The following is a 20,497-nucleotide window of genomic DNA, read 5'->3' as shown; positions in this document are numbered from 1 at the left end:
ACCAGCTTGCCTCAAAGAGACACAGATCACTCCTCAAGAAGGAACATTTATATCCCGCAGTTGCAGGTAATTGCATGCCCATCACAAATGTGCCATATCCTATGAAAATCATTGATAGCGTTGCATAACAGCAACTACAGGAACATATTGAGAATCATACCATCTTGGGGTATCGGCAAACCAGTTTCAGAGCTAGGCATGGCACTGAATCGGCTCTATTCGACCTCTAATCCAATATGATCCAAATTGTTGATGGGAGTCATACCGTGTTACTATTACTGTTAGATCTCTCCGCTGCCTTCGACCTTGTCGACCATTCACTTCTAGTAAGGAGGTTTGTTGACTTGCAAAAGTGTTCAGATGTCGCCGCAGCTTGGATTAAGTCCTTTCTTGGGCCCAGGTCAGTGAGAGTGGCCTTGGCCGACTCTCAGGCCAAGCCGGTGATCCTAAATTGTAGTGTCCCCCAAGGCTCATGCCTCTCTCCTATATTCTCCAGCATTGGGTCTGGCATGGATTCACATGCTCATGAATATTCCCCGTCGTCAGGCCAGGAATCCTCGGTATAGAAAAAAATCAGTATCAGTTTCGTTTCTAATCTGTCTTTCTTAGTAGTAACCAATCACTGGTCTCTGGGTCATACTGCCCCCAGCCAATGACTGCCCTCTCCCTAAGCCCCGCCTCTGGCAGTCATCCTCAGATTTTTACCGCACGTTCAAGTGTTGGGAGTCCTCGTGCTGTAGCTCTCGAGCTTCTGCTACGTGTTCGCGCTTTTTCAGGAGATTTTTCTCATTTTTCGGTTAAATAGAGCCTCAAGCTCCACCGTTTCTACATCCGATCAACGGGGATCTGTTTCAGAGTTTTCTACGCCTCTCAAGGGTGAAGATTTCGTCGAGTTACGCTTTTGGAGGATTCCAGAAGTTCCGAGGCCTACCCCAGACATGGCCCAGGAGAAAGGAAGCTCGACGCCCGGGAAGCTGTTCAGGACCTGCCCTGGATGCCAGCTTCAGAATGTTTTCAAGGAGGACGAGCATTCCTTATGCCTCTACTGTCTCCATGAGGACAAGACGCACATTGAGAAGAACTGTGCGTTTTGTGGGAACATGTCGGAGCGGACCATGAAGGACCGCCACCTCCGTCATGCCAACTGGCTGGAAGGGAAGAGCCCGTCAGGCGAGAAGAAGAAAAAGAAGTCAGAGCGGTCTTCTAAGTCCTGTGAGGGCGCCTCGGCGACGGGGGCCTAACGAAAGGCTAAGCACCGCGAGTCCGCGGGCACCGGGAGCGCTGAACGTTCGGGCTCCTTGGCTGCCAGGCAGGGCGCATCCTCCCTGGCGCCATCAACCACGAGCCAACGCTCTGGCTCGGGTTAGAGGAAGTCCGAGAACCCGGCGAAGCTTCTGGAGAGGCCCCGGTCGATCTCGAAGATTCCGGCAGAGGGGGAACGAGGCTCGGACCCTCCCCCCAAGGTGAAGGCCCCAGGCGTACAGAAGGTGACGATGGCATTAATTCACCCTACTAAGACCTCGATTGAGGATGTCGCCGCGGCCCTGGCTCAGCCTGTGGAGGCTACACCAGTGGAGGCGACCTCAGGACCCAGAGTCTCCCTGCCACCGCGGAGGGAGTCGTCTTTCAGGCCCATTGAGAAGACCCCCACGAAGTCCTCGTTGGAAAAGGTGGGGGAGGGGCTGGTGGCCATCGTGGATACGGACACGACCTCTGAAGAAGAGCTCATCGAAGTCGTGGAAGAGGCCCAGCCCATCGGGAGGGATCCCGACGAGGGCGACGATGAGAGCGACGGTATCGCTGACGAGGCTCTTCAAGAGCCCTCGCGCCCGCCGTTTCCGGCGCCGCAGGACACTTCGGCGGCCATTTTGTCAGCGATTCAGTCCTTATGCTCAGAGATAAGGACAAGGTTGCCCCTCCCCGCGACGGAGGTACCTGAGCCAGACCCGACAAGGGAACCGGAGCCAAGACCTTCGGAAAGTCCACCGCATAAGAGGAGGAGGACGCATCCTACGCTACCTCTCCCACCTCTGCGGCCTGCTCTGCCTTCCCCCGGTCTACTACCCACGGGGATGATACAGGCACGGACACGGCTACGACAGGTACAGATGACGACAGAGGCGATGACGGGACGTGTCCCCCGTCGCCCCCTGCTCGGGCGTCCCCGCCCGACGAGATTGGATCCTTTCATGCCATGATTTCCAGGGCATCCGAGCTCTTCCAGCTCTGCCCAGAAGAGAAGAAGAAGGAAGGGTTCCTTTACCAACGGCGTGAGGCTAAAAAGAAGACGGTCCTCGCCGTACCGCTTCTTGATGACATCTGGGATGAGGGGCTCGCCCTGCTCAAGAACCCTGCCACGGCGCCGGCAAAGAGGGACCGGTACGAGAAGAAGTACCAGGTCCCCGACGCTGCCCCCTTGTGCCTTCGGGCACAACCTACCCCAGATTCGGTCGTCTCGGCGGCAGCAAAGAAGAAAGCTGAGGGGGCATCGGCCTCGACATCAACTTCCCCGCCTGACGGCGAGGGCTTGAAGCTGGACACGATAGGACGACGGATCATCTCATCCGCAGCGACGACTATCAAGGCGGCCAACGCCCTGGCTATCGTAGCCCGCTACGACCGGGAGTTGTGGTTCAAAATCGCCCCTCTGTTGGGCTTCCTTCCGGACGCCAAAAGGGCTGAGGCCCTTGAAATCCTACAGGAAGGTGAGATTGCTTCGGACCATGCCATCACGGTGGCAACGGACAACGCCGACACCGGTTTCCGTCAGTTGGGCAACAGCGTTTGCTTGAGACGACGAGGATGGCTCAAGGCCACGGATTTCCGCCAGGACGTACAAACCAAGATTTGGACATGCCCTTCGATGGGAAAAACCTGTTTGGGAAGGTGGTTGATGAGTCCCTTCAGGCCATCAAGACAGACACAGAGACTGCCCGGGCACTGGGAGTGCTCCAACAACGACGGCCATCCTTTCGGAGCTCCGGAGGCAGACAAGGTGCCTCCGAGGGATCTGGCAGTGGCTCCTCCACGTACCGCCAAGCGGCAAGATCTTCGTCCCAGGAAGCCTACAGGGGACGCGGCAAGTCAGGTGGTGCCCGTCGTCGTCGTCGACAGGGAGGTCAAGGAGGCAAGGCGGCCTCCAAACAAGAATGAACCGACCGTAGGGTCGGGCCCCCGCCGAAGCGCCCTGGTGGGAGGCCGGCTGGCGAGGTTCATCAGCGTGTGGGAGTCCATCTCCACCGACCGTTGGGTGCTGGACGCCCTGGCCCAAGGGTACGCCCTCGAGTTTCAGAAGAAGTGCCCTCGCGTTCCACCCGTAGCCAGGAAGGAAAATCACGTCCCTCAACTACTGTTGGAAGTAAGGGCGATGCTCAAGAAGGGTGCCATCGAGCTCGTCCCAAAGAGGCTTCGGGGCTCCGGAGTTTACTCAAGGTACTTCCTCGTAAAAAAGAAGACAGGAGGATGGCGCCCCATCCTGGACCTGCGACGACTGAACAAGTACATCAAGGCACAGAAGTTCTGTATGGTCACCCTCCAGCACGTGCTGGGACAGCTGGAGGAGGGCGATTTCCTGTCGTCGTTGGACTTGGAGGATGCGTACTTCCACATCCCCATTCTAAAAAGACACCGAAAGTTCCTCAGGTTCGTGGTCCAAGGGCGGCACTACCAGTTCAAGGCCCTCCCGTTCGGATTTAAGTGGGCGCCCAGGGTGTTCACCAAGTGCCTCGCACCGGTGGGGCTCTGCTGCGCCTACAGGGGATCCACATCTAGCCCTACCTGGACGACTAGCTCATCCGGGCAAGGACAGGGGAGCTTGTCGTGGAGCACACTGCGAAGACTGTCCAGCTGCTCACGGACCTGGGATTCACCATCAACTTTCCAAAATTCCACCCGGTTCCGTCGCAAGTCGCCCTGTTTCTGGGAGCCCAGCTCGACACAGTGGCGCGGCTGGCCTCGCCGTCGGAGGAAAGGACCAGGACCATTCTGGGCAAGGTGCAGCGTCTGCTGGCCACGGTCATGGCCAGGGTAAGATCTATCAAGTCCCTCTTCGGGATGATGTCCTCCTGCATTTATCTGGTGCGCCTTTGCAGGCTTCGGATGCGCCCCTTACAAGAGTTCTTCGATGCCCGTTGGGTCCAGTCGACAGGCAGCTTCGTGGACAGGATCCCTCAACGAGACGTTCCATCAGGCGATCCGGTGGTGGGGTACCCGCTCCCATCTGTCGGCGGGCACAGACTTTCACACCCCAGCTCACCAGGTGACAGTGACGACGGACGCCTCCCTGGAAGGTTGGGGAGCGCACTCCTCTTTTGGCTCCCGGAGGAGAAGTCACTCCACATCAACATCTTGGAGCTCCGCGCAGTGTTCTGGGCCCTCAGGTCCTTTCTTCCGTCCCTCAAGGGCAAGGTGGTGAGGATCTTCACCGACAACACCACCACGATGTTCTACATCCGGAAGCAGGGCGGAACCAGGTCCCCGGCCCTATCCAAGAAAGCCAAGGATCTGTGGCATTGGGCCGTCGCCCAATGGATGTTTCTGGTGCCTCTTCATCTGGCAGGAATAAAAAACATGATCTCCGACTCACTCAGCAGGGAGCTGCGCTCGTGCCATGAGTGGGAACTACGCCAGGATCAAGTGGATCGACTCTTCCGACAATGGGCGAACCCCAAATCGATCTCTTCGCCACGGCGACGAATTCCAAGTGCCGGAGGTTCGCCAGCAGGTTCCCCCAGCCGAGGAGCATGGGCAATGCTTTCTCGTTCCCCTGGGACGGCCTATTTCTTTATGCGTTCCCTCCGCTACCGTTGCTGCTCCTGCTCATCAACCAGCTCAAGAGGTCCCGGTGCAGGATGATCCTCGTCGCACCGGCGTGGCCGAGACAGATCTGGTTCCCGAACCTTCTGGACTTGTCAACGTCCACACCAATCAAGCTGCCGAGGGACACAGACCTTCTCTCCAGAGAAGGAGGCGCCATTCTTCACCACAACCCGGAGTCGCTGAACTTGCAGGCCTGGCTCCTGCAGCAATAGAGTTTGGAGGGTACGACATCCCGGCCGACTGCAGAGAGGTTCTTGCAAAGGCCAGGGCGTCCTCAACTCTCAAGAGCTACGGACATAAATGGAAGAGGTTCTCTGTCTGGTGCCGTGCACAGAAGATTAACCTTCTGCGGGTTACGGCCCCTCAAGTACTGCCGTACCTACTGTCGCTGGCCAAAGTTGGACTGGCTCACGCCTCCATCAAAATACATCTGGCTGCAATCTCCCGATATACCAGGACTACGGGACGGGCGTCCTTGTGGTCTCATTGCCTGGTGAAAGAATTCATGAAGGGACTATTCCGATCATTCCCGCCGGTGTGGGCTCCTGCCCCGGCGTGGGAGCTTAATGTGGTGCTGACCAGGCTCATGGGGGCCCCATTTGAGCCTATGCATTCGGCGCCTTTGAAGTTCCTGTCATGGAAGACAGCTTTCCTCGTGGCCATCACCTCCGCACGAGTGGGAGAGATCCAGGCCCTATCTTGCAAGCCTCCATACTTGACTTTTCATGACACGAGGGTGGTGTTGAGGACGCACCCCCCCTTTATGCCCAAGATGCCGTCGGACTTCAACCTCAACGAGCCCTTGGTGTTGCCAGTTTTCTTCCCGTCGCCTTCATCGCCGGCCGAGAGGACTTTGCACTCGCTGGATGTAGCTAGAGCGCTGAAGTTCTACGTGGACCGCACAAAGAGTTTTCGGAAGACGTCACAGCTGTTTGTGAACTTTGGGACTGTGACTCAAGGGAAGGCTCTCTCGAAGACTTCCATTTCCAGATGGCTCTCCGGCTGCATCATGCACTGTCACCGGTTGGCAAACCGAGCGCTGCCCGGCCACCCGAGAGCCCATTCGACCAGAGCGATCGCTGCTACCACGGCGTTCCTGTCTGGTGTGCCCCTGCTGGACATCTGCAGGGCTGCGACGTGGAGGTCGACGCACACCTTCACAAGATTCTACTGCGTCGATCGGGACTCCAGGGAGGAGTCCAGGGTCGGCCAAGCAGTGCTGCGCAACCTGGTCGCCTAAGGTGAGCCTGGTGAGGAGGTAAGAGATGCTTAATGTTGAGCCTGTTTCCACCTCCCGTGGTTGTGCATGTGTGTACTGCTATGTATTCTCTTATTCATGAGCATGTGAATCCATGCCAGAGCCCATGTTGGAGAAGGAACAAGTTACTTACCTGTAACTGTTGTTCTCCAGCATGGGTCTGGCATGGATTCACATGCGAACCCTCTCGCCTACCCCTCTGCGGCACTTGACTTGGTCGTACTGCCACTTTACGTGCTACCAAATCTGAGGATGGCTGCCAGAGGCGGGGCTTAGGGAGAGGGCAGTCATTGGCTGGGGGCAGTATGATGCAGAGACCAGTGATTGGTTACTACTAAGAAAGACAGATCAGAAACTAAACTGATACTGATTTTTTTCTATACCGAGGATTCCCGGCCTGACGACGGGGAATATTCATGAGCATGTGAATCCATGCCAGACCCATGCTGGAGAACAACAGTTACAGGTAAGTAACTTGTTCCTTATTTAATATTTACATGAGGCCTCTTTGTGATTTTTTAGATAGCATCAGCGTAACCTATACCAATTACGCAGACAATTTCAAATATTACTTGAATTGACTGGCGATTGTGGACACGATTCTAAGGCAATTAATAGAATTCATTTTTTAGTACAGATTTGGATGGCTCGCAACTGTTTGGCACTCAATAACAGCAAAACAGAACTTCTTATTGTTGGGTCTGGATCAAAGCTTAAAAAACTTATATGACCAATTTGTTACTGCTGGATGTACCATTCAGGATGCCTCTCATGTAAAAACACTGTGTGTCAATTTTGACTTTCGCTAAACATGTAGATTCGATTAGCTCCTCCTGCGCATATATGAATAGACTTTTAGGCCAGATCAGTCAATATCTCACCTTAGAAACCAGAGCTTTACTACCCACTGCCTTGATTAATTCAAGTATGGATTATTGTAACAGCCTACTTGCTGGTACATCCAAAGGCAATTTGAAGAAGTTGCAGTCTATGCAAAATTGAGCCACCGGGGCCATCTATGGACTAAGAAAAAAGGAAAATGTAACCACAATGGGGAGTTCACGGCATTAGTTGATGGTGCAACATTGAAAACGCCATAAAGTACTCTCGTTGCCACAAAAATGCATTTTGGTCACTGCTCTTCGATTCTTGAAGGACCCATTAAACATTAAGATTCCCACGTTAACTTTACGCTCAAACGATAGTACTCTTCTTGTCCAATCTCGCTTTGCATTGACCAAATATGGAGCCCGTGAGCTTTGACGCTCAGGCTCCTAGAGCATGGAATGAGCGTCCTGTTGTCCTTCTTGATCCTTCGATTTCATTTAGATTCAAAAAGGACTTGAAAATGTACTTCTTTAACAAAAGGATAGACTAAATGTCCTCTGACTCTTTGGCCTGTGTTTGTTTTGTCTCTTGTTCTGTGTTTATGTGGGCTCTGTGAGGCTTTTGGGTGTGTGGCGCCATATATATATATAATGGAATGAATTAATTAATAAGTAGAAATGCTCGCCACTTTTCTATTGGTTGCAGATATCGCCAAGCCAACGGACGGAGACAGGGAAAAGAGAACCAGAACACCAGCTTTCATCAAAACAAGACAACTAAGACCAACCGTGCAATACAACATGGAAAACCACTGCGTGGGACCAGTAGAGTTTGCCGGCCAGTCCACATCGAAAGCAGCAAACCACTGGACCACTGAGGGCTATTCCCCATAATTACCAGGACGGCCGCTGAGAGCGGACCCAGAAACCCACATTTCCTATACCTCTCCCTGGTGAGCCTGCATGGTGGACATGACGTAGCCCCCTTTTGAAGACTTTGCCATGCACATACTCATTGTAGGAGGGGAAGACAAGTCCTGATTGGCCAGAGAAAGCGGTCAAATCAGCACAGAGGGAGAGAAATGTAAGCAAGGGGAAAGAAACAGGAAGTCTGGGTTTTGTTGGTAAGGTCAGCAGTGGAAGAGGACCAAGAGACCAGCAGGAGGAAGTATTGGCGGCTTGTGGAGGAGGTTGTTGGAGAAGATGAGGTACTGGCTTAGGAGCGAAAGTGTTTCTACAGCTTTAAGTGTGCATGTTTGTGTGGCGAGCAAATTGGTAAAGTAGTATGATGGAGTCATTGTGTAGCAGATGGTACTGAGTGGAAGGAGAGTGTTCGAGTAGTGGTTTGGAGGGATGAGAGTAGTAGTTGGAGGGAGGAAGGGTACTAGTGGTAGGAGGGCAAGAGTAGTGTAGAGGAGGGGAGTAGAGGTGTGGAGGAGGAGAAGGAGTAGTGGAGTGGAGTGATAACATGAAAGGGTTGCGCAAGGACCAGATTGTGAGAGAGACTGAAGAGAGAGGAACAGCACAAGGAATGGAGGTGGAGTGTATAAAGAGAGGGAGAAGAAGGGACATGAGAAAGCGGACACGGAAGATATATCTTGCAGAGTGTCTGCAAGGCATCTGCCAATTCCATGAAGAACACTAACATCTGGATAGAGTAGGAACAGCTAGCTAGTTCCTGAGTGAGTTTAGAGATCTATCGTTTTAGACAGTGTGAGGAACAAGGAACGAGACACGGACACAGAGGACTCCTAGTGATTGGCATAAACTTGTATTAAATAATAAATGGATTGGAAAATGGTGCCATCAACAACAAGGTTTGCCCACCCACTCGCTTATACTCCAGAATCAAACAACTTCACTACCTAAAAGACTATCAGTCAGGATTCCGCCCCAAGCATAGCATCAAGACAGGCACCATCCAGGTGGTGGATGGTGCCCTCCAAATCATGAATATGGGCGACTCATGCCTCCTCGTCCTCCTTGACCTCTTGGCTGCATTCGACACAGTCAACCGCAACCTCCTCCTCTCCCTCCTTGCTGACAGAATGAGATTCTCTGGAACTGTCCTGAATTGGTTCACCTCCTATCTCACGGGCAGTCACCAGACCGTCCAGGTGAACTTGTGTTTTAACCAACTTCATGTCTCCTACAGAGTTACCCAAGCCTTCATCCTCTCACCAATCCGTTTTAACCTTTACATGGTGTCTCTGGGTACTCTCCTTAAAGATCCCAACACAGCCATCCACCAAAAAGCGGGCAATACTCCGTTGTACATGTACATGACAGTAAATAGCTCTCAGGACATCATTTGTCTCTGCGATTACCTAGCCATCATCCAGTCCTGGGTGTCAATTGACTTTTTCAAATTAAACCTATCCAAGGCTGAATTAATTATCATTGGTCCGTCAGTTAAACAACAACTTGCCCAACAATGGTTCAGTGATATACACCTAGAATCCTTTGGGTTTACCATTGACAGCAGCCTGTCCTTCTAGAAATGCATAGCCAAGAAGGCCAAAACAGCCTAGCTCTGAATCATCACCCTTCGCAAAATCAAACCCTTCATCCCGCCGCAGGACTTCCGGACTATAGTGGAGGCTCTTGTGGTGCACATTTGTTTTAAAAACTTTTATTTAATAAGAGGTTCACATTACATCCAACACCTCAAGAGCATAAACAACAAAGGATGACATCAAGTCATGTGCCAACAGGTCGTGGTAATCATAGACATAGTAGGCAATACTCTGCCACCCCCGCGCATCGCACACATACTCCCACCCAACAAAGTGCCATCATCAACAAACCTATTTTGGTCTTAATTACTCAAAGTGCGCTTTCCAACAACCCAGGCATTATCCTGAAAACACTTGGCCTACAGTCAGATCAACGGCCCTCAATCTGGCAATGGCCCCACAGATCCCTCCCTCACCACCCCAACATCTTGGTTCCCAACAGATTCTCTTGCTGCTAGAAACACACAAACTGAGTCCCACACATCCCCTGGCCTAGAGTTCCCAGGTTGCATCTTGCAGTATTCATGCTCCACATCACAGCACCATGCCGAATCCCATAGCCATTTCACACTAGTCGGGACCGCTGGACTAGATCAGAGCATTGAAATACTTTTCTTCGCTAGAATCATAAAAATGGGCAGCAAATTCTGCCCACCCTTAGAAACTACCGGGAGCCACCCAAACAAGAAACAAACAATATCCAGCGGGACCTCATGAAAGACCATCCGCTCCGTCAGTGCAAAAATCTGCTGCCAAAAAGACACCAGGGAGGGACAGTCTGGAAACCTCAAATTTCTTTGGAACCAACAGGGACAGATGGGCACAGTGAAGTATTTTTAATTGATTCCGTTTAAACCATGAGCATATTGCTACTTTCTTGGTACACGCGCACATGTACTGCCACCTGTTATCCTCCAAATCGATTCCAATATCCCCCACCCACTGTGATCTACACGCTAAAACCGGCCTGGGAGAAAATTCCTGGACCATTCGATAGATAGTGGACACCACACTACAGGCATTCACTGAATTAACAAGGTACCTCAACACCGGAAACACCAATGGTTCATCAGGAAAATCTGTAGACCATGCTCGGAATGCCTCCCAAAGCCTAAAATACTGAAATGCGAGCCCAAACCTCCCTCCCAAATTAGCTTCCACTTGCTCCCAGGTAACAAAGGTGCCATCCATATAAAAGTCAAACATGTTATTTATCACCAGGCCAGACCACTTCCTTTTAATCACACCATCACACGTCGGGGCAATAAACTGGGTAACTCAGATCGCCATCACTGGGGTATACGGTCACGCATAACAATCATCCGCAACAATAACCGCCACCATGCATGGACTGTACACAATGCTGGATCTTCCCATGTAGTGTCTCGTGGTAAGCCTTCAATAACTGCAACTGTTTTCTACTAATGACCACTCCCAGATATTTAGTACTAGTCACCACCCCGCGAAACCCCTCTGCTCCAAGTGGCCCAGCGTAGCGTCAGTAAATGGAATCAAATAGATTTAGCATAATTCACCCCCATCCTGAGATCTCCGCAAATGCTGCGATCCCCTCCGAAAGTGGCTTCAGATTCCTTTCGGGGTCCTTAACATAACGAATGTCGTCCGTATATAGAGATCAATTGCCAGGCCCCTCCGAATTCTAACCCGCAGTGCCTATGCAGTGATCTCAACTGAACCGCAAGCAGCTCTATACCTGTAACAAATAGAAGAGAGGACACCAGGCACCCCTACTGGGTCCCCTGCCCCAATTCGAACGATGCAAAGCACATCCTGAAGAGCCCAATCCATGCAGATGGATCAATCTGAGTCAGCACCTCAAACAACCTATGCAAATGAAGCGTTGTGGACCGGCCCGGAAGAAACCCAGACTGATCCAAATGCACCACCGAAGGAAGATAAAGACACAACCTATCAGCCAGTATTTTGGAAAATATGTTTGTGTCCAAATTGGCCTAAAGGAAGCACAGTCCAAATGGTCCTTACCCAGTTTTAAGATCAAGGCGATTACACCCTCCCTCATCGTTGGGGGCAACACCCCAGTCTGTAACGCTTCCTGCCACACATGAAGCAAGTAGTCAGCCACGTTGGGACCAAATCCTTCATAAAACTCAGAGATGATACCGTCAGATCCTGGAGCCTTAGAGGTTGGTAAATCTTGAATTGCCTTCAGGACTTCAGTAACGTAATGGAGGCCCCCAACAATTCTCTAGCTGTCTCAGCAAGACCCGCCATCTCTGCACCTCCAACAAAGGCATGCAATGTTTCCTGATCCGCCAGCCCCCGAGCTGCGTACAATTTGGCATAAAACTCTCTAAGTGCCTCAAGAATCGCCTTAGTCTCAAACACCAACACTCCATCGACTCTCCTAAGAACCAGAATATCTGTTTGGCCCTACTTTCCCCACACAAGCCTAGCAAGGAGCCTCCTGGGTCTGCCCATCTCCCCATATCGCTGTGCCAAGTGCAGAGCTGCAAGGAAATGGCAATGTTCTATCTGTCTCCTCTCGAAAGTGATCAAGCGCATTCCTCTCTGCAGCCAGACCATCGAGAGATGGTTGCTCGTTACCCCCGGATGGAAACGCCTTCAATTTGGACGTCAGGCTACCTATCATATGCCGGATAGCCTTCAGGTCCCCGCATTCCATGGAGCGAGCCATCCCCACAAAACCACCTTAAACACCTCCCAAAGGATCCTGACGGAGGAAACCAACCCCTCATTAATGGTAAAAAATCATGTTATAACCTTGTACACCTCACTCCTATACAGCATATCCAGCAAGGCCTGACCCTTGAAGTGCCAGTACAGCCTTCAAACCACCAGCTGAGTCATCGTAAACTATCATCTAATTGGAGAGTGGTCTGAGAACGTCCTCTGCAACATTGTGCAATTGCTGGTATTATGCACCCAGTCCTGTCCAACCATAATGTAATCAATACGTGAACTCATGTTGTGCATTGAGGAATAAAAGGAAAAATCCCTATCGTCGGGGTGTAACGTCCACCAGAGGTCCAGTAGCCCAAAGTCTTCCATTCCCCCAAGTATTGCCCTGGCCACCGATGAAATGGTTACCTAATTCCAGGAGTTGATCTATCCACCAAAGGTGCAACATCGTATTAAAATCACATGCACTTAGCTGATTATGTGACAATGCCAGACACTTGGTCAATAGGGAGTCGTAAAACCCTGGATCATCAATATTTGGGCCATACACAGTAGCCAATGTGACAGATGGATGTGCAAGTGTGCCTGTCACAATCATATACCTCCCATCCGGATCACATTCCGACCGTAGTGGTTGAGACCCCAGTAACCTATGGAAAATGGTCAGAACCCCATGGGACTTTGAAGAATAGGAAATATAAATGTGGCCACATCCCATCAGCTGGCAAAAATCCCATTCAACTTCCCCACTAAGTGAGTTTCCTGAAGCATAACGATTTTAGCCCTGTGCCAGGGTCTTGTGCAGTTTAGCATGATTATTAAAGCCACGCACATTCCAGCTGAGTATGGTACATGACCCCAGCTTCATTGCCTCAGTCGCCATCCTTGTAACCAACAAATGGCTCTTACCAGCATGTTACGACTTGAAAGAAAAAACAAAACCACCCCATAGAGCGCCGAACAATATGAACATCTTTTAAAAAACATTCCCACGCCCAATCCACCCCCACAGCAAACCCCAACCAGGCTGCCACCGCCCCCATCCTCACCCCCACTGTCCAACCTCAATCTGCATTGAAGCCTTTACGCCCCCCCACCTTCCGACACCAACAGTCTGGGCAATCGCCCGGGGCTGCTGGACTCAGCAACAACTTCGTCCGAGCCTCCGACATCGACCGTCAGGAGGAGTCCCTTATCTTAGTAGGATCTGAAGCAACTGACCCGCCATCTTACATAAACATTAAGATACTTCACTGGTGATCCATACCTATAAAGCAACCAGAGCCCTGTGCATGCAGTGTCCCAACAACAGCGTTTTTTCAGACAAATAAGTAGGCATCACAGAAGCACAGAAAATCAACAGATTATTGTACACAGGCACTCAGCATCAACCCCTAGGCAAAGTTTTCAGAAAAGTGTGTACTTCAGTCAGGTCAGGGAAGAAATACATTAATTTTATTGTCATGGATGACCCTTAACTTCGAGGGATACAGCATGCCATACTGTGATCTATGAGCGAACGTTTGGCTGCCAACAAGGACAGACGTGCCCTCTGCACAATCGGCGTAAAGTCTGGATAAAATGACACTCTGACCTCCTTGTACTGCAAATTTCCTATTTCTTGTGCCCTGCGCAGTCTAGCGTCCCTGTCATGATAATTGAACAACTGTGCAATGACAGGGCGTAGGCTCTGCCCAGGCCTAGGCTTCTGCACTGCCATACGGTGGGCCATTTCAATCAAGAACTGGGAAGAAAGTGGGTGGTCCCCCAGGACCTCCCTAATAAAGGACTCCATGGATGTTTCCATGTTCTGCATCAGAATTGATTCTGGGATCCCCACCAACCTAATGTTGTTGCAGCGTGATCCTCATTCTCATCACAGATCTCTTTCACATCTCTCCTGGCTCACGTCAGTGCTCGTGTCCTCCAGCAACTCCACTCTATGTTCAGCCTCTCGTATGCGGCTGTTCTTTCTCAATGCGGCCCTTCATGCGATCCATTTTGTATTCTATGCCGTCCACCTTGGTATTAATAGAGGCAAAACCGTTCTTCATTTCCGCCAGTATTATGCTAAGCTTCGGGGACCCACCGGGTGATTTTATTTATTTATTAAGCAGCTATACATCAAATGGTGTTTCAAGGTGCCACAAGACAAAAAATGGGGGTGGGGAGGGACCGGGACGAAAATAACTATCCTACCGTCATTCGGATTGTGCAAGTGCAGTAACTAGAAGTGCAATAAGGGGGTGGATACTTTTCGTCGACATCACCACCTGCTCTGGCTCCGCAGGGCTGGGCACCGCCATGGTTCCCTTATACAGTGCCAAGACCACCTCCTGGGTAAACTGGAGGCACCCCTGCTTTTCATTTCCTTTGGCCACCAAGCAGCTGCACCACCATACTAGGAATGGCACGCGTCACCCCAAAGTGACAAGGCCTTGGGCACAAGGTTGCTCACCCCTCAATGCACAAGCTCCAAAAAGATCCACAGACTCGCTGCCACTCCAAAAGCCCTGCTTTTCGGCCTGGCCTCGGGCTTCAACCCTGGCCTCAACTGGGCAAGACAGGTCTTAAGTCAAAAGCAAAGTCGAGGAGGCGCCAGTGCACCCCACAGTCTCAGGCCCACTGCTTGGGTTCAAGCCGGGGGTATCCAAGCAGATTCACTGCAAGCCCACCAGAGCCTAATTTACAGGCCAGGCGCACCACCAGGAAGCCAAGGGCATACTAGGCCAGAGTCCTTATTCCAAAATTAGCCCTCAATCAATCAGTCCCCACTCCCAAAAATGGCGCCAGCAGGAGATGGGGGTCCATTCATCCCCAGCACCCAACTTCAGCTGGAATGTAACACGTGCTCATATACGCTGCTCACTCCACCTCCAGCCAGCGCAGCATGGTCCCGCTGGCTCTCCCTGTGGGCAGCCGGGCACACCAAAAGCTCACCCGCAGCCAACCACTGGAACGCTGCCTCGCCACAGTCAAGCCGATGCTGTCTCCAGGGCCGGGAACAGAAGGAAAAGCTGTTCACAGTTCGCCAGTGGCACCAGGACCCATGAACCAGCCGCCTGCTCCTCTGGAGCTGCTAGTTTACCACCACCGCAGCGCAGCCTGCCCGCTCCCTCTCACGCCATGTAGCGACGTCAGCAAATAGGACCACACCGGGTCCTCAGAATAGGCTGAAAAGCGGACTGCAGCTGGCCCAGTTCCAAGGGCCACACGAGTGTGTCAATATTTCACTGTCGCAGCGGGTAGAAATGGTGAGCAGACTCCTATTCAAGCTGCTGGTGTACAAATCTCAAAAGACAGCAACCATTGTGGTCGTGAGCTTGCATTGATGGGACAAATGCCCTCCTGATGGGGCTCCCAGCTGCTCCTTTCAAGCAAAGGCAGTTCACCACGCTGAAGCGTGCCTTACTACGGGTGCATAGATATTTTACTGAATCACCGTCCTACGCAAACAAAATTGGCTTCCTCTCCAGGCCAAAATACTGTTCAAGACTGCATGTACCATCTAGAAAGCAATCACAAGTAGCACACCAGCATACCCAGGGACGTCATTTGAGGGTTGCAGCTGCGACCCCTGCATTCACCCTTGCTACCCCGGCTGTCTCCTGTGCTACCCCCGGGCAAAATAAGTGTTTTTATTTTTTTATTTTTACTGGCTGCAACCAGTAGCCAGTGGGTATTTGTCAAGGGCCATTGGGCAAGGGAACATTGTACCCTTCCATTTAGTGATATAATCATATTACACTGATATTGTCACCATATTTTTCTGTACTGAGGAACAATGCTCTGTGATGCTACTGCCTGTTCTGCGAAGGAGTGAAAGGGGTTGTGCCATCACTTCCCGTGATGTCATTTGGGGGCAGCCTCAAATTACATCACTTCCTGTCATCACAGGTCATTGGTCATGTGATGTCACTTCCTCTACCCTAATTAAGAAGGGGGGTCCTGGGAGTCCCTCTGCCAGACATTAGTCCTGGTTACGAGAGACTTACCCAGAGTCTTTAGCTCACTATCTTTCACAGAGAAGGAATGAAATATCCCAAACATATTAGTCTTTGTCCTGCTCTGGGGCATTCCAGCACCAAACAATTCGCCTCTGAGCAAGAGTACCAACAGAAACCCCAGACACGTGTTTCGGTCTGGTTGGACCTCATCAGTAGGGTGGATCTGTGCCTCTCTAAGAATAGTGAGCAAGGGGTCCACGTCTGGATTCCCCTAGTAACTTAGGGTGAAACCCAAAGTTACTTAAATATGCAAATTAACAATGGGGGTCCTGGGAGTCCCTCTGCCAGACATTAGTCCTGGTTACGAGAGACTTACCCAGAGTCTTTAGCTCACTATCTTTCACAGAGAACAAAAGAAATATCCCAAACATCAGTCTTTGTCCTGCCCTACCCCTGGCATTTTGGGGAAATGACATGCCTGAGCATACCTGGTGGCTAAGCTACACATATTTGATGACACGCACTCCTCGCACAGCAAATCAACCAACTGACTTGAACAACAACTCGTCTGCAAAGAGAGGATCCACAAACAATCCTCTTGTCACGGATCTACCCACTGGAACTCTGTCCCCGTGTTGGCTCGGAATGCCCCACAATCCTTCAGTTTTACAAATCTCTCAAAACATGGCTTCTTCCCCAACACCTGGCCAAGGACCAATTCCAATTGATGCGTATACCCACACACAAACCTCAACTCAGTGTTAAAAGGTGGCAGCCCAAATGCTGGCACCCACACTCTGCACAGCGCTCCACTGCTCTCGAGCAAGGTCCATGCTTTTAAAAATAGTATATGTAAATATTAAGGTTTAAAAGCTTGGCTCCATGCTTTAAAAAGAAAATAAGTTACTTCTCTGTGCGAGAAACAACACAAATGATGCACTCATCAAATGAGGCCGTTCAGATTATCACATTGCTGAATAAGATCCAACCTTATCTTTTTTTAAATTCGTTATTTTCTAAACGTATGCTAATCATGAGATTAATATTGAATTATTTAGTACAACATGTTGTGTCAAACAGATGGAAAATTGACTGTCGACATTTGTTCTTTCTCTCCCCAAACTATCCAAACGAACATGTATTTCTCTTTGTCTGACTGGTTTATAGTGAAATCAGAGAAGAAGATTGCACAATGGGTTTATCGTGATTGCATCGAAAATAAAGGGTCGACGTACCAAACCATCGGATACAAAGCATTTAATGCCAAATCATCGACAAGCTATCTTTTACATGTAAAAGTGCCTTTCCATCGAAACCAGTCCATCGAAAATATAAATGGACTGGTTTCAATGGAAATGAACTTTTACATGTAAAAGATAGCATTTCAATGCTTTTTTCTGTAACTTTAAAACGTTACATGGAACTGCCCAGTGCTGAAATCTCGGCTCTGGCCAGCTCCTTGTGACGTTTTAATTTGAATTTTTTTTGTATATTCGGGGGGTTCCCCCCAGCCCACCCTTCCAGCCCTAACCCTAATATAACCCTAAATCTAATCCTAGCCCCAACCCTAACCCTAATTAAACCCTTAATCTAACCGCAACCCTAGCCCTAACCCCAACCGTAACCCTAATGTAACCCTTAATCTAACCCTAACCCCCAACCCAAACCCTAATGTAACCCTTAAATTAACCCTAGTCCCAACCCTAACCCTAATGTAACCCTTAATCTAACCCTAGCCCAACCCTAACCTGAACCCTAATGTAACCCTTAAGTTTACTGTAGCCCCAACCCTAACCCTCATGTAACCCTCAATCTAACCCTAGCCCCAACCCTAACCCCTAACCCTAATGTAACCCTTAATCTAACCCTAGCCCCAACCCTAACCCTAATGTAACCCTTAATCTAATCCTAGCCCCAACCTAACCATAGCCCTAACCCTAATGTAACCCTTAATCTAACCCTAACCCCAACCCTAATGTAACCCTTAATCTAACCCTAGCCCCAACCCTAACCCTAATGTAACCTTTAATCTAACCCTAGCCCAACCCTAACGTAACCCTTAATCTAACCCTAGCCCCAACCCTAATCCCAACCATAACCCTAACCCTATTGTAACCCTTAAGCTAACCCTAGCCCCAACTCTAACCCTAATGTAACCCTTAGTCTAACCCTAGGCCCAACCCTAACCCTAATGTAACCCTTATTCTAACCCTAGGCCCAACCCTAACCCCCAACCCTAATGTAACCCTTAATCCAACCCTAGCTTCAACCATAACCCTAATGTAACCCTTAATCTAACCCTAGCCCCAACCCTAACCCTAATGTAACCCTTAAAATAACCCTAGCCCCAACCCTAACCCTAATGTAAACCTTAATCTAACCCTAGCCCCAACCCTAACCCTAATCTAACCCCTAATGTTAACATTACATTTAGATGGATCCATCAAATTTTATTCAACGAAATGGCCATTCTATGGAATGGTATTTCTATGGAGAAAAATTGATGGTTTGCCATTCGATGGAATGACCAGATACCTGCACAAGGTTTAAATTCTCTGCACTTCACACAGAGTCGCCCTGCACTCCTCTATGTGTTATCTGCACTTTATCTGCCATCGTGCTGGGCGGTCCTATTGTTGTTGAGAGCTGCCTTAACTACAAAGATGAAATTATTATCATGATTTCTTTTTTTATCTGTTTTGATATGCAATTTCATAAAGGGTGGAAAGTCTACTTATGGTGGAAAGTATACTTATTATGGCTAGTTTTGGTGTTATAGGTTTTCCCTAAGCGACTTTGGCTAGGTCTTTGTTCTGTTGAATTTGATATTATTACTACATACTTTCTTATTTTTATTATTTGTTATGTTTGATTATTTTTTGTATTACCATGAACATGTTTCATGGGCTGTTTTTTACAGTTAAAAATAAAAACTCAGTTTTGATTGGTAATTTTATATTGTAGTTAATGCTTTAATTTGTTTTACAGGATTTACTAGCAACAAGATTAAATTAGAGTCGACTGGGCTAGTTCACTATGTGCAGCTGCAAGACTTTGGCGAGGTAAAGCACTGACTAGAATGGCACTGTGATACTTATATTCTGAAATAATTTTACATTAATTAACTGTGTTTCCTGTTTTCTTTTAGATATATCAGGCCTTTAATATCTACATTGAACGTCACTGCCAGTTTCGTAAAGGTACATTACTTTTGAGATCCATGCAGCAGTTAGGAAAACATATATTGTGATGGTGTGTAATCTACACATATTATGGCCTACCTCCAATGGTAGAAGGTAATTAGATGAATATTACTTCTCAGCTATGCCTGGCAAGTCCAATTCTAAGACTCCTTGTTTTAGAGCCAAAACTCTGCTTAGGTATGTTCACTTCCTATGCTAAAATTATACAATTTAAATTTTTAATAACCTTGACATGTATCTCCTCTCCCCTTTTCCAAACTTTCCAGATTTCAGATCTTGGCTTTCTCGTCATAAGATTTTGGGTGCATAGTCTGCTCCATCTTGGTAACATTCCTCTAAACATACCGTCCTTATTCCTTGGAGATGTGACTTGCAGGAATGCGTACTCTGAAGTAGCCCTCACCCTGTCCCAAGCCAAATCGATCTTAATTGGATTTGACCTGATGAAAGTTGATAAGGACCTGTAGATGTTTATGTCAACAAGGGGCGTCTTTTCTGAGGGCACTTAATGTAGGGTCTGTCATCTGACACTTTACTTTCGGATTTAGACAGCTGTAGATACAGTAAAAATTGACCTTCTGGAAGGTCATGCTTTTCCCGCAATAAGGCAAAGGGAAGCATGCCCGATGCAGACCATGTCTGGTTTTGATATAAAATACCCCATTCCCTCCACAATGGTCAGTATAATGGTTTCTAGCTATTCTCATGTGTCTATTGTACCAGAGGTGAAGCGAGTTAGCTGGCTTAACTTTGTACCCTGTATCAATTTCCCAGCTACATATGGCTTTACACAGACTAGGATCGGACTTACTACAAGGAGATGTATTTTTTATTTATTTATCGTGCATTTGTAAGGCGCTTATACAGCAATTAAATTGTGTTTCAAAACAGTGAGGGAGCATGGGAATGACAATAAATTAAAACAATGAAGAAGGTGGACCTTCTAAGCCTTGTGACATTCAGTAAAGAGAGAGCAGCAGGGAAGTGGGAGTGGGGGGGCTAAGTGCTAGTTGTGCCCAGAGGGGAAGTGCCCGGGAGTGAGCAGCTGTAAGTGCCAAGTGGAGAAAGTGCTAGGGAGTGGTCAGCTGCCTATAAATAAGTAAGTGCATGCCTGCGGTGGCAAAGGCCAGTGGGAGCCGAGACAAGTGCTGTGAGCGTGCAGAGGCTGAAGGCGATTGGGTGTGGGAGGCCAGGGCCCAAAAGGACACATAAGGGCCCTGGTCACCAATCCCGGCAACTGTAGGTT

The 20,497-nt window shown here is 49.4% G+C and overlaps 1 protein-coding gene across 2 annotated transcripts in view; it reads left to right on the top strand.

Annotated features, from left to right (window-relative positions):
- The window catches only part of PGAP1 (post-GPI attachment to proteins inositol deacylase 1), a 1,466,013-nt gene that overhangs the window by 883,583 nt on the left and 561,933 nt on the right, over positions 1-20,497 (top strand). For both annotated transcript variants that reach the window (XM_069615724.1, XM_069615725.1), the window contains 2 exons: positions 19,037-19,110; positions 19,197-19,248. In XM_069615724.1, the coding sequence (XP_069471825.1) occupies positions 19,037-19,110; positions 19,197-19,248 (126 nt within the window). The remainder of the gene's footprint in view (positions 1-19,036; positions 19,111-19,196; positions 19,249-20,497) is intronic.

Source organism: Ambystoma mexicanum, chromosome 9 (genome assembly GCF_040938575.1).
Source record: "Ambystoma mexicanum isolate Mex_15411 chromosome 9, UKY_AmexF1_1, whole genome shotgun sequence".
In the NCBI taxonomy this organism is placed as follows: domain Eukaryota; kingdom Metazoa; phylum Chordata; class Amphibia; order Caudata; family Ambystomatidae; genus Ambystoma; species Ambystoma mexicanum.
Note: the sequence above shows the minus strand (reverse complement) of the source record. Positions and strands in the feature narration are given on the sequence as shown.